Below are 15477 nucleotides of genomic sequence, written 5' to 3' on the forward strand. Positions count from 1 at the left end.
GGCACAATGAAAACCATGCCCACTCTGTTGTGGCTCTTCACTGAGCACACCACATTTTTTTATCAAGCACTTAGAGCCCAACTTGGTCTTTCACACAGGTCAACTGATTTCATAAAATGCCCCTGGATAAGAGGGTTGCATTAATTTATACCCAACACCTCTATCCCTTTCCCATTTATTGCTAAAGCTTGGATACACGTTGAAGTAAACCTGTCAGGAAGGAAATAGGGGACTGTCATTGTTGACCTCTATTTTATATTCTAGTTGTCTGGCTGTTATGTAGTCCCCTGGCTACAGTGTTTTTCTGGGTGACCAACCTGAAACAAGGTGAGTGACCGACCTAAATTCACAAGATCTTTTCTGCATACCTTTTCAAGACCAGTGACTTAAATATTGAAGCAATAGGGGTCAGTATAACAGCCAGACAGCTAGCATTGTTAATGAGAGGTTAGAAAAACCAGTCCCCATGAAACTTTATATTTAGTTTTGTATGTGGGAAAGTGAATGGGTGGTCTTACAGATCAGGAGTTTACTCTCACTTTTCTTGTTGCAGGCTTGTTCTGGGTCCAATATTCAGAAAGTATTAAAGTGACAGTTAGGCAATTACCATTTTCATCAGTCATCAAACGCTCAGTCACAAGTTCAAACTTTGAAATTTTGTTTTTCAGTGGTATATACAGCAAAAGCTTTTTAACCGATTTACGCATCAAAATACTTTTTTCACAATTTTTTAAGCACGAATGAGGCCTTAATTTGGTCATTTGTTTAGAAAAATACCCTACATATATTTTTATAGGTGAAGAAAAGGATAAGAATGCAAAAGAGCACATATCCAGTTTGTTTATTTCATACAGTAATGTATTTTATATAATTAAAGATGAACTTCCACCTCCCAATGAAAATATTTTTCCCCTTACCCTTAGATGCTCTTTGCTTATACACTCAGTGGGACCAACGCAGCCCTCTTCTCATGTGCCACTCTCCCAATACAAGTCCTGTCCTGCAATGCCATTTTACTTTTGGTCATGGGGAGACAGCTGTCTCCTTCTGGTTCTTGCAGTCAGCCCCCAATGTATCAGACAGAGATCTGGCACCAAGTCATTTATATACATGTTGCCATCTTGGAGAATTTTATGGATTGGAAAAAGTAATGCCATCTAAGATTTGTGACATCCCAGGAGGCAGTGGGAGGGCAATGCAGATATCATCCTTGTCTAGGTGAAGAATAAGGAGGGCACTAGTATAATAAGGGGAAAACTTTATTTCTATTTTAATTAAATTAAATAGTATCATGGTATTTTCAAAAAATGTACCAATTTTATTCTGAATACAGGGACCCCAAGTATGTATAGATGTTGATACATACAGTAGTTCTGTTTGCTCAATAAACACATATGTATAGTGCATTTTCCAGTACTGTGTCCAATGGCTGAAATTCACAGATAATTAAAAAATCCTACAAAATTAGCTGACATACAACCAGCGAATCGAATATAACCTAATATATTATTTTATTATTTTTGTATGCCCTTTGATTGAATGATTTTAAGAATTTTTAAGAATTTTAATTTTACAAACTTTTACTGCTCTTTCTGTGATCACAATGAATGGTTAGTAACAGTGATCTTTTGATGGGTAACCATTCTGGGTGGTTACTGATCACAATGCCCTTCTCCCCAGTAACCATCTGCAGCATGATCATTGGGATCAGAGCAATCTCCCAAGCATGCTGCAGCTGGGGAAAATGGACTTTTATTAATGATCTCTTTGCATGAGGTACTGAATAACGGTAACAGGTATTTTAATATTAGTTTACGGTGAGGGAGTGGGCTGGGATATACTACAAAACGGTTATGATAATGATATAGCACTATTCTACAATATTACTTCTGTTTTCAAATTTTTTAACATCACAATTCTACAGACACATCAGCATGACACTTACCTTTATCTCAGAGGAGAGAATCATTTCATATTTATGGTAGAATTCTGTTGGATTGGACAGCTGGTGACCCTTTGAGCGCCCAATGAAATTTTCAATGTCCTGGAGCGCTGACTCTGCTCCATCCTGTGACTGACACTTGTCCACAGCTTGAGAAGCTAAGAGATAGATTCCATCTTCACACCACTGGTTAGCCTGATAATTGTATAAAGCAATAAAAAAATTCTTCATAATTAAAAGTGGAAAAGGGTCACTTCAAATAAATTAATCTACAGCTAAACGTTTATCTGTGTCCCTATTGGGTAGATTTCCTCTCATTTTCTATCCTGGTGACTATGTTCTCGCAAAGCTGGGATGCGAGGCGAAACCTCTCTAAGCAGTACAATCATTTCTCAATGGTAAGCTTCTCCAATGGAGTAGCAAACAACACTAAAAGCCCCGAAATTGGATTCAAACCTTTCCTGCTGTTTTCAAAACTAGCTGGAGATACTCTTTACTGTGTCACATAAACCAATTTTGCCTATAGCAACATAATCACTAGGTGAAAAGCAAAGGTAAGTTTCCCTAATGGGGTAGCAAACAGCACTAAAAGCCTGAAACAGGATCCGACCCTTTCCTACCCTTTATAAAACAAGCTGGAGATACTCTTTACTGTATTACATAAATCAATTGCATGGAATTAATAATGAACCAATAGAATGAAAAAGAATGGTCCCTCAACTTCATAAAAGTGGCCAGTACATTACAAAAATCCAGGTAGTAATAAGCATAGTTAAATCATTATGCATGATCTTCTCACCTTGTCAAGTTGCTGGTGCAAATCCAGTGATTTTCTTAGGATGTCATACTTTTTCTTGGCCTCGTTTGTGAAGTCATCGCATATACGCCGCAGCTCTATACATTTTGGCCTGATGGAGTCAACAGCATAGTGGTTGTTCTGAATCAGCTGATCCCCATGAAGAGCATGTAACTGGGCTTTTTCCAAAAGTTCCTTGCAAGTAACCAAGAGAATAGAACATAAGTGATCAAAAGAGACTAATACTTTTTTTAGGATGTCAACCTTTCTTATTATTGCAGAGGATAATCATGTATAAAACTGACCTAAGTGCACTGGTCAAGGACAGGAGTCACAACATTCACGGGACCTGGAATGACCGCAGTGATACCTTTTGTTCCTCCACTACAGTTTAAGGCTCCCACTTTTGCATCACCTCCTATTTGTTGCAGCTATCTACCAAGGGTCACAGAGGCTCATGCCAGAATTTATTATATAGTAGATGCTTTCCCATGAAATTCAAGAATTTTATATAACTCATTCTCTATCCTTCCCACACAGTGCTCCACTAATTGTCCTATTATGTACTTTCTGTAGGTATATGACTTTTTTTTCCCCAAAGTATTCTTCAAGCACTTACCACCTACAGTATCATATTTCTTGCACTCTATATAAAGCACCATAGAGATCAGAAATAATATTGCGCTTTATTGGCTTCCTGCCTAGTCAATAATAATAAGTAATGTGTAAGTGTAGCACTTTCTGATATGTACTGCCTCTTAAGCTGCCCAAAACCTTTTTTTTTTTTCGTTTTTTTTGCTTAGCCACTAATCGGTGACTGCAGATGACTGGCTGAGCCACTGACAGTTAGAAAAGTTTCCAACATGTCCCCTGGAATTCTGTGAAGTGGGGAAGGCCACACACTGATCAAATTTCGTCCTTGTGGGACCAGTTAAAATTTTATCAATGTATGCCCAGCTTTGCATAATTTACATTATTCCCCCTAGAACACCTTAATACACTTTTCTATATAAAAATATCAGCACCATCTTTGTTCATTTATTCAGGCAGTCTACATCCAGGGTGAATCATCCTATGTGATCTCAGCATGATTGATTACATGCAAGTGGGTGTGATTAGCTGCAAGAGCTGTTCAATGAGGCTGCCTATTTGCAGCTAATTGTGGGAACCCGTGCTGGGGTTCTCACAGAACCAGAATTAAAGTCTTTGTTCTAATGGATACTAAGTTTCAATAAAAATGTATGTTGCAAAGCCTTACACTTTGCCCTTGTAAGGCCTCAACTGTCAGTACTATCATATAATTTATATGGTACACTGCCAGTTTGACCATGGTAGGAAAATTAGACAGAAAGTTATTTGAAGGTACGAGCTAATTATATAATATGTTCCTAAAGGTGTGACTGTTTCCTGCAAAGCATTGCACAATAAGATGCTATGGCTATTTTTATATAGCTAGTATAATGCTAATTTACTGCTTTAAAATATCAAAGGTCTTGGTAATTACATTTGTATAAAAAGTTTTACAGCCTCCGGAACTTGTCACTGTCTCCAGTTGTACGTTTCTCTCTGCAGCATCAGTTTGCTGTTTCACACCTAGGTTTAATGCTTGAATCCTTTCCATCGGTGCAACTCCAAAAACATGCAACAGATCTTTTTCAACCCACGGGTTTAGATATTTTTGCACTTCTACTGCTGTTTCCTAGGGAAAGCTGGTCACTTCCTCGGAAGTCATGTCCAGAAAAGTTATTTAAACTACTTATTGAACTTGGGAGTTGCTTGAGCAAAGACCTCTCTGAATATCTTTTCCCAGGCTCCTGCACTCGTGATCCCTTTTCCATTTCTGATACCTGTTTATGACATCATCTTTTTTTCTGGAAGATGCTTGCTATCTGCCTTCCCTGACCTTTCGACTCTTCAACCATAACCTTGCCTGCCAGATTTCTACCTTGCTGTCAGCTGTTGCAACTCTGAGTGTACTTGAGGGCCTCAACCTGGGAGCTGTCTGCAGCAAAACCCATAATTCCTTGCAGGGAGCTCTGGTGAACAACAGATGGTTTCTAAGAGCCTGTACCTCGCCCCTCTTTAAGGCCTACATTTTCCCAAGGACACAGAGGATCCAATACCTCTGTGACAAACAGTTTTGTAGTAAAAATGTGACCTAAACTACATTTTCTACAATTGCATATGTAAATACCTTATGGTAGTGTGACAAACACTTTATAGTGATGTAGCTACACTGGATAGAAAATAATACATAAAAATGTAATAACACATTGAAAATAACTAGTGTTAGATGTGTCAATCAGTAAATATCAAACAGGCCTGTTTTTGAGGCAGTGCTGCAATAGAATTTATATTCATCTCAAAACTAGTAACTGCAAACTTAGCTGTTGCTTTTCTAAAGGCAAATAAATTGTTCATTTTGCAAGGGAATTTGCACTTTGCAAGGGAATTTTCCTCAGAGCTTTACAAATTAGGTGAAGCTCTGCTGGCATCCATCATCCAATCATGTGCAAGCATGTGATTGGGTATTCTTTGCAAAGTGAAATTTTAGCACATTCACTAAGCCCCCGGGGGAAATGTTTTTTGCAAAAGAAAACAACATATTTGCCTTTAGTAAATCTTCTCCTTAAGCTAAGTCAACACTGCTTTGATCCAATTTTTTGTGCAATTAGGTAGTGCAACTTGAATGCACCTTGGATGTGGTTTGCATATTCTATGGGGCCAAAATCACACTGGAATTGCAGCAAAGTAATACAAGAACCTTTTCCAAAATCTACATACACACATACAGTATATATTAGAGCTGCACGATTAATACCCCACATGATCTTAAGCCAGCATTTCAATGATTCATGTAATAAGGGGAGAGTAATTCCCTGCTCACAGCTGTCAAAAAAAAAAGCAGCCAGCAATGTTTATCAACAACATTGCTCAGCACTGAAAGAAAGATAAAAACAAAACATTAAAACATCTTTCAGTTAATTTACAGATCAAAGGGATGAACTTTGGTCTGTAAATGAGGTCAGTTTAACCACTTAAAGACAAAGCCTTTTTCTGACACTTGTTGCTTACAAGTTAAAATCAGTATTTTTTGCTAGAAAATGGCTTAAAGCCTCCAAATTATTTTTATATATATATATATATATATATATATATATAGAAACTTTTTTGTTTTATTTTTATTTAACTTTTTTTGTATAATGTAAAAGATGATGTTACGCCGAGAATCGTGATCTCTATTCTAAGGCAAGAAAATCGTGATTCTCATTTTATCCAGAATCGTGCAGCTCTAATATATATATATATATATATATATATATATAATACACTGAACAAAATTATAAAACGCAGCACTTGTTTTTGCCCCCATTTTTCATGAGCTGAACTCCAAGATCTAAGATGTTTTCTATGTACGGAAAAGGCCTATCTTTGATTTTAGCTCATGAAAAATGGGGGCAAAAACGAAAGTGTTGTGTTTATAATTATGTTCACTGTAAGTATACTGTGTGTGTGTGTGTGTATATATATATATATATATATATATATACTGTATATATTTACTGTGTGTGATTTACCTGTCCTTTTTCTTCCAACTGTTTCAGCTCCTTGAGAAGATGTTCCACACGTGATACGCTATCTCCAATGTCTGTGAAAGCAGCTTGAGTATCCATCAGTGCATCCAGAGTAAGCTTTAGCTATGGAAAATTAAACAGAGATTGAGTCAGTCCTTTGCAATTACCTTCTTTTATCACAAGATCATAGCTCCCAACTGTCCCTCGAGGGAATGTTTCTCTTTTTAATCAAAATCCCTCTGCCTCTCTTCCCTGCCTATTTGTCCCCCTTTTTGGTCTAAAGGTAAAGACCTCCCTAAACAATGTATTATTTTTCTCCCCAAACTATTATATGTTGTACTATGTTAAACCTTTCATCCATCCTCTGAATTCTTACATTTGTTGTTTTTACCGGCACAAATGAAGGTGAATTAGTAGTATAGAGGATACATCATTTCTGCGTTTTAATTTCTTATTATCTACATAACTGGTACATGTCAGCAGTGTGTCCTTTGCCAACATACCTTGGGCTAAAGGTGTCTTTCTTTACCATCTTAGAAAGTTAGGAGGCATACAAGGATGCTGATCCAAAACTAGGAGCTACTAAAACTACTTAAAAGAGAAGTATGTTTTTTTTTTTTTTTTTATATTCATACTTACCTAGGTGGATGCAGGACCGTTCCGATGCCGCATCTGTCCCCTGGCACCTCTAACACTGAGAACACCACTGAACACTTGGTTCTCAGGGCTCCCTGAGCAGAGAGCTGGAAACAGTCAGTAGCTCTCTGCTCTGCCTCCCCTGCGCTCACTGGAGTGCTGGGCTGTGGAGGGGGCAGGGGCAGCCAGCTCAGACTCTCAGCGGCTCGTGGTGGTGGTCCAGGCATGTGGGCGGACCCCGACTCCATTGTTGTGATCTTTTACCAGCCTGGGCAGTCTCTGTGATGTCAGCCGACAGCGGGCTTCAAAAACGGGTCACAGGAGTGCAGAACTAACTGCGCTCCTGTGATCCATAGGGGAACTACAACCAAACGAGCTTTGGCTGAACTTCTCCTTTAATACACTTAAAAAAAAAGCTTGCCTTCGTTTTTTTTTTTTTTTTTTAGAATTGGGAGAACAGCTAAATTTGTTTATGTAAAAATGCTGTGCCCACCTCTTTAACCTTATTATGCTTTAAGGCTTTGTTCACACCATGTGCAGATGTGAGTTCTTCTGCACCTGTTTCTTCAAGGAGACAAAAGAAACAACTATTCTCTATGTGCCCTGCTCACACCATAACAAGCATTCAAGTGAGGTTTTTTTCTGCGCAGAAATATGCAACATAAATTCTCTGCAAGGGCCCAAACAAAATGCTTCCAAGTGTATATGCCCTCCTAACCCTTTTATCTTGATCATTTCTAATGGGACCCCCATGCATCTAGCAAATGTGGGTGCATCTGAGGCCACCATAACGCACGGTACCACAGTTCTATGTAGTTTGGTGTGGCACGATTTTGTGCTTGTTGTACTTTTGTGCGTTACCATGCATTTTGCAGACGGGCAAAGACCATGCATGCTTGGATGCACCTCCATGGTGTAATGTGAACATGCCCTAAATGTCATCCGACATGGCACTGAGCTAACGTCTGTCCTTGTCCTTCATAATAAAGGTATATAAAATAATACAATTACTCCAGTCCAAATCTTGGGATTAGTCATGGCTGAGAAATTGCAACTAACTATTTAATATTTTGTAATTTTTGGTAGAATATTTTTCTCTTCCGAGTTAAAGGAAAATTCTAGTTTGTTAAAACATAATATGCATTATTTGATTGCTACACATGTCAGTTTGTAATTTAATATAATTAAAATTACTTTCCATTTCGGTGTGCAACCACTAATAATTACATATTAACTGCCAACATTTCCAAGCATCTCTTCCAAGAAACAAAAGCAACAGAAGTCAATAAATAGACAGGATGGTTAACCTTGTTCCTGTATTTGGATTATTGTTCCTCCAGGAAGTTTGATGAATCAATTAACAGTCAACTCCAGAAAGATTTTTTTACGGAACAGAACATTCACCTTTGGTGGCATACTTACAGCTATGTTCACCCCTACAGAAGTGAATGTCTCCTATTACAACTCTTAAACTGGTGTACTTTATTTATAGCAAAACACCTTACAGAGCTGTCTATTTATAACTGTTTACATACAAGTGTAGTACTACTCCCATGGGAGCTGCTGTATGTGGGTTCCCCTGGGTTACCATCAGCAACAGCATTACAATTAGGCATTTTCCAAGTGATTATGGCTTAGTCAGGAAACAGTCCAGTAGCTTTGGTTTTTATGTTTTATTTGGAACTTGGATGAGAGAAGGGAATGAGTGGGATACTCCAACTTAAAGAACTATGCACAATAGGCTGGGACAACTTGAATAGAGCTGAATAGCTGATTAACGCTGTATAACGCTGAGTAACGCTGAATGGAGCTAGTCACGGCTAGGCCACTGCTTCACTTTGCCCTTGGCTGTGAATTAAGTAATAGAGCTTCCTGAGGTAAACTGTATCCCGAGGTAAGCTGTACTCTGAGGTAGAGATGTCCCGAACTGTTCGCCGGCGAACAGTTCCGGGCGAACTTCGCATGTTCGCGTTCGCCTCGGCGGGCGAACATATGCGATGTTCGGTCCGCCTCCTATACATCATCATTGAGCAAACTTTGACCCTGTACCTCACAGTCAGCAGACACATTCCAGCCAATCAGCATACCCTCCCTCCCAGACCCACCCACCTCCTATAAAAAAGCAAGGGCAGCATCCATCTTAGATTCATTCTGAAGCTGCAGAGTTAGTTAGAGCAGAGAGAGGGCTGCTGTTGCTGCTGAATTGATAGGGAAATCATTAGCTAGGCCAGTGTTCTGTGTCCACTCCTGCTGTAAGGACAGCATCCTGACAGCACCCCAAAAAGCCCTTTTTAGGGCTGGTACATCAGTCTGCTTTTATTTATTTTTTTTCTATATATTTATCAGGCATTTTTGGAGGCAGGCATGACTATTTTTGGGATTAGTGTGTGTGTGGGGGGGGGGGGGGGGGTCTAAAAAGTGTACCTGTGAAGTTTCAGCTCTGTAGCATGTCCAGAACCAGAAAAAAACATCATATAGTTATAAAAAGGAGGGTTCCCACCATCCCTGCTCTACTGAAAAATTATCTTTTTTTCTGGTTCTGGACATGCTACAGAGCTGAAACTTCACAGGTACACTTTTTATACCCTCAGACACTAAATCACACACAAAAAAAAAAAAGTTCTTAAAAATTGTCATTTTTGATAGAGAGCCAATTATTGAAAAAATTAAAAAAAAAAAAACTTAAAAAAAAAAATTTCTTTGGATTTAGTGTCTGGGGGGTCTAAAAAGTGTACCTGTGAAGTTTCAGCTCTGTAGCATGTCCAGAACCAGACAAAAAAAATTAGAGTTAGGGTTAGGGTCAGGGCTAAGGTTAGGGTTATTTTTAGTGCTTAGGGTTAGAGGGGTAGGGGTAGGGTTACTAACTCTAACCCTAAGTATCTCACCATAACCCTAACCTTATCCCCTAACACTAAACCTAACCCTAAACCTTAAAGCCCAGTTCCTGTCCCATTTTGGTCGGTTCTGGTCTGTTTGCGGATGTTTGCGGTGCGTTAAATGGGGAGTTTGGTCTATCAGAGTTTGGTTTGTCACTGTGAAGCGGGCGTAACCCTTACACTTGAAACAAACAAAGATAAAATTCCCAGTTCAATTTGCCAACCAGTCTGCTTACCAAACCAAATTGGCCTGTCTAACAGTTTGCGTCAATACAGGGGTTTAGTTAGCACACATTTGCAAACGCATGTGAAAGCTGCAGGGCCACGTCAAGGCTCCCTGTTACCTGCAGTCCTAACTCTAATGAATTTTAAAGAGTCTCCACAGTGGGAGCACATGCAAGCTAATGGATAGATAGGAGGCAGGTGAGCCTGGAGGTGGCCCATCCCTCCTGAAAGGTAATTGGGGGCATAATGGAAGCCCAGCTGATAGTATTACAGCAAAGGCACCCAGTATGTCCACTCACCAGTACACATATACAACAAAGAAAATGGCCTCTGCCCCCACCTATAACTGGCCTTCATAGCAAAGAACACATGGAAGGGCACCTGCCTCCTATCTATCCATTAGCTTGCATGTGCTCCCACTGTGGAGACTCTTTAAAATTCATTAGAGTTAGGACTGCAGGTAACAGGGAGCCTTGACGTGGCCCTGCAGCTTTCACATGCGTTTGCAAATGTGTGCTAACTAAACCCCTGTATTGACGCAAACTGTTAGACAGGCCAATTTGGTTGGTAAGCAGACTGGTTGGCAAATTGAACTGGGAATTTTATCTTTGTTTGTTTCATGTGCGTTGCCCTTCCATGTGTTCTTTGCTATGAAGGCCAGTTATAGGTGGGGGCAGAGGCCATTTTCTTTGTTGTATATGTGTACTGGTGAGTGGACATACTGGGTGCCTTTGCTGTAATACTATCAGCTGGGCTTCCATTATGCCCCCAATTACCTTTCAGGAGGGATGGGCCACCTCCAGGCTCACCTGCCTCCTATCTATCCATTAGCTTGCATGTGCTCCCACTGTGGAGACTCTTTAAAATTCATTAGAGTTAGGACTGCAGGTAACAGGGAGCCTTGACGTGGCCCTGCAGCTTTCACATGCGTTTGCAAATGTGTGCTAACTAAACCCCTGTATTGACGCAAACTGTTAGACAGGCCAATTTGGTTGGTAAGCAGACTGGTTGGCAAATTGAACTGGGAATTTTATCTTTGTTTGTTTCATGTGCGTTGCCCTTCCATGTGTTCTTTGCTATGAAGGCCAGTTATAGGTGGGGGCAGAGGCCATTTTCTTTGTTGTATATGTGTACTGGTGAGTGGACATACTGGGTGCCTTTGCTGTAATACTATCAGCTGGGCTTCCATTATGCCCCCAATTACCTTTCAGGAGGGATGGGCCACCTCCAGGCTCACCTGCCTCCTATCTATCCATTAGCTTGCATGTGCTCCCACTGTGGAGACTCTTTAAAATTCATTAGAGTTAGGACTGCAGGTAACAGGGAGCCTTGACGTGGCCCTGCAGCTTTCACATGCGTTTGCAAATGTGTGCTAACTAAACCCCTGTATTGACGCAAACTGTTAGACAGGCCAATTTGGTTGGTAAGCAGACTGGTTGGCAAATTGAACTGGGAATTTTATCTTTGTTTGTTTCATGTGCGTTGCCCTTCCATGTGTTCTTTGCTATGAAGGCCAGTTATAGGTGGGGGCAGAGGCCATTTTCTTTGTTGTATATGTGTACTGGTGAGTGGACATACTGGGTGCCTTTGCTGTAATACTATCAGCTGGGCTTCCATTATGCCCCCAATTACCTTTCAGGAGGGATGGGCAACCTCCAGGCTCACCTGCCTCCTATCTATCCATTAGCTTGCATGTGCTCCCACTGTGGAGACTCTTTAAAATTCATTAGAGTTAGGACTGCAGGTAACAGGGAGCCTTGACGTGGCCCTGCAGCTTTCACATGCGTTTGCAAATGTGTGCTAACTAAACCCCTGTATTGACGCAAACTGTTAGACAGGCCAATTTGGTTGGTAAGCAGACTGGTTGGCAAATTGAACTGGGAATTTTATCTTTGTTTGTTTCATGTGCGTTGCCCTTCCATGTGTTCTTTGCTATGAAGGCCAGTTATAGGTGGGGGCAGAGGCCATTTTCTTTGTTGTAACCTTTACACTACCTGATCGATACAACATCATACCTGATCGTATACACACACTGGATGTTTTAAAGCACGTTATTCCAAACAATTTAGGAATGTTAGGTGATTTATGCCCTTTATGGATTAAAACCCGACTCTGCGTCAACTCTGTAATTTTCCATGGGAGTTTTGCCATGGATCCCCCTCCGGCATGCCACAGTCCAGGCGTTAGTCCCCTTGAAACAACTTTTCCATCACTATTGTGGCCAGAAAGAGTCCCTGTGGGTTTTAAAATTCGCCTGCCTATTGAAGTCTATGGCGGTTCGCAATGTTCACCGGTTCGCGAACATTTGCGGAAGTTCGCGAACATTAAATTTTATGTTCGCGACGTCACTACTCTGAGGTAGACTGTACTGCTGAACAACTTCAGGGCCCTTCCTGGCACCCCCTTTGTCCCTAATCTTCAGGGTTAACTACTTGGCACCCCCTTTCCTGTAACAATCTGTGTGAGCTGGCTCCTTGATCCCCTGACTTCTCTGGAGTGGTCTCCTCTCCTAGGCAGACCCTTGAGCAGATCCCTCAGTACTCACGATACTGTTTTTCCCAAAGTCTTCTGCTCAACAGCTCCACTGGTCAGCACACTGGATCCTCTGCAGCCCAGCTCCACACCTGGTTCAACAGGCCGACTGCCTGAACCACCTTCCTCACATCAGCAGGAGGAGAGACAGCCGTCCACCTCCTCCTGGAACTTTACTCCCACCAAAAGATGCCCTGTCACATGCTCCTTCTGGATTTATAGCCAATCCCAGGATGCATTGCAGCAATGTCCACCCACTGAGACAGCCATAAACCCTGATGTGCTACTGGTTAGGTTTCCTCCACTGTCCAACAAGCTCCCTTATTGGATACAATGGGGAGACTCACTTAGACCCAATAAATCACACCTGAAAACATGTGACAGTCTAATCTAACAGATCTGGCTCTCCTGATAAGCAGAACAGAGCCACCAAATGTGTTTTCCTAGCACCTACCTAGGAGGGTGCTACATCAGACTTACACAACTTTACCTGAGGATTCACATATAATTCCAATTGAATCCAATTAGTGTGAACCCTGGGTGAAATCTCTGTGACAAAAACATATATAAATATATACAGTATGTTCCCTGTTCAGCTTGTTTCAACTAATGCATTTGAGTAGCCTCATTATTCATAGAGAGGAGGATGTAAGTAAGGATGCCCAATGAAGTTTGAAAACCTTGTATTTTCATACAAGATCCACTTTAAAAGAATATACAAATTTGGCATTGGTCAAGAATAAAACAGACCCTAATAAGGACATGCACATGTGCCCCTAAAGATTTGGATAGAGTGTGGCAAGGTTAAAACCGTTGATCAGTTTATAGTGGTGTTTGTACCCCCATTGGGAGATGGTCCCTCTCTTCACGAGTTGTCACTGTAACAAAACATGATGTGAAATCAGAAGTTCTAACCTTTCTCAATTTTTTTTATTTGTAGATACACAGATGGAACATTACATAAATAGCTGGCAAGTTATCAAATTGAAGACAAATAAAATAAGAGACCTAATCAAGGACTGTCTGCAAGAATAAGTAAAAAATATAGCAAAGCCCATGTAATTGGGATATTAGTGGGTGAGAAACTGTGAAATCCTAAGCTAAGTTAGTTAATATCAGAGTTAATATCTTGTACTGCCCCCTTTGGCAAGTATCACAGCTTGTAAACGCTTTTTGTAGCCAGCTAAGAGTCTTTCACTTCTTGTTTGAGGTATCTTTACCCATTCTTCCATACAAAAGTCTTCCAGTTCTTTGAGATTTCTGGGCTCTCTGTCACGCACTGCTCCTTTAAGGTCTATCCATAGATTTTCAATTATGTTGAGGTCAGGAGATTGTGAAGGCCATGGCAAAACCTTCAGTTTACGCATCTTGATGTAAACCCCCGTGGATTTTCGAGGTGTGTTTAGGATCATTATCCATTTGTAGAAGCCTTCCTCTCTTTAACTTCAGCTTTTTCACAGATGGCATCAAGTTACCATCCAAAATTTTCTGAAATTTTATTGAATCCATTTTTCCTTCTACTCGTGAGATGTTCCCTGTGCCACTGGTTGCAATACAACCCCAAAGCATGATTGATCCACCCCCACGCTTAACAGTTGGACATTAAATTCTGTGCCCCTTCTCCAAACGTACCTTTGCTCATTCCGGCCAAAAAGTTCAATTTTAACCTCATCGGTCCACAGAACTTGTTTCCAAAATGCATCAGGCTTGTCTATATGTTCATTTGCAAAGTTCAAACGCTGATTTTTGTGGTGAGGACATAGAAGAGGTTTTCTTCTGATGACACTTCCATGAAGACCATATTTGTACAAGTATCTCTTTATAGTGGAATAGTGTACCACAACTCCAGTGTCTGCCAGATCTTTCTGGAGGGATCGTGCAGTCAAACGTGGGTTTTGAATTGTTTTTCTCACAATCCTGCGAGCTGTTCTGTCTGATATTTTTCTTGGTCTTCCAGATCTTGCTTTAACTTCCACTGTTCCTGATGAATGCCATTTCTTAATTACATTCCGAACAGATGATATTGACATCTGAAAACGCTTTGCTATCTACTTATAGCCTTCTCCAGCTTTGTGAGTGTCAACTATTTTCAGTTTCATTTTCTAGACAACTGCTTAGAAGATCCCATGGTGCTGATTGTTGGGGCAAGGTCAAATGAGTCTGGGCATTTAAAACCTTTGAGATTGACATCACCTGGTCTTCCCAGACGATGATTGAGAACAATCCATGACACTGGCAGGTCTCAGTCTTGCAAAGGGGGCAGTGCATGCTATAAATTCTGCAGGGTGCCCAAACTTTTGCAGACGCCATTTTTTTGTTTTCTGTAATTTTGAAAGTGTCAATGATGGAAATAAAATCTAACTTTTGTTGACATATTATAAGAATGTCTAATCTGTAATTTGATGCCTTTTGGAATTTTTTTCATCTTTCCTTGGCTTCTTTATGCACATTAATACAAATTTTTACCTGGGGTGCCCAAACTTTCGATCCTCACTGTATGCCCAAAAACTGACCTACCATTACGCGTTTAGTTTAGGTAAATAAGACATTTAACTTTTGCAACATCAAAATCTCAGCAGTTCTTTTTAGATTTGAAAAACTGAGCAGTCAGCTAAAAATATATTGTTTTTTAGGCATGGTGGAAGCACTTGAATGTAAACATTAATTGCAGTATAACAACATCTGCTGTCAGTGCTATAATAAAATGTTGAAAGGCTAATCTTTTTTCCCTGTAATATAGAGATGGAAAATATTTGTGCCACATCAGGTTTCTCAACTCTGGGAGTAGCAACAAACATTTTATGTTAGCCCCTCTTCACACTTGTGCGATTTGTCATGCGATTTGATCAAAGTTGCACGACAAGTCTAACCCTATTTCTGGCTATGGAGCCGTTC

General features: G+C 40.4%; 1 protein-coding gene across 5 annotated transcripts in view; it reads right to left on the reverse strand.

Moving 5' to 3' along the window:
• MCF2L2 (MCF.2 cell line derived transforming sequence-like 2) overlaps positions 1–15477 on the reverse strand; it is a 529158-nt gene that overhangs the window by 306504 nt on the left and 207177 nt on the right. For all 5 annotated transcript variants that reach the window (XM_082251878.1, XM_082251880.1, XM_082251879.1 and 2 more), the window contains 3 exons: positions 6317–6436; positions 2742–2933; positions 1946–2137 (listed from right to left, as the gene is read on the reverse strand). In XM_082251878.1, the coding sequence (XP_082108004.1) occupies positions 1946–2137; positions 2742–2933; positions 6317–6436 (504 nt within the window). The remainder of the gene's footprint in view (positions 1–1945; positions 2138–2741; positions 2934–6316; positions 6437–15477) is intronic.

The sequence above is a fragment of the Pelophylax lessonae genome, assembly GCF_965119305.1.
Source record: "Pelophylax lessonae genome assembly, chromosome: 3".
In the NCBI taxonomy this organism is placed as follows: Eukaryota; Metazoa; Chordata; class Amphibia; order Anura; family Ranidae; genus Pelophylax; species Pelophylax lessonae.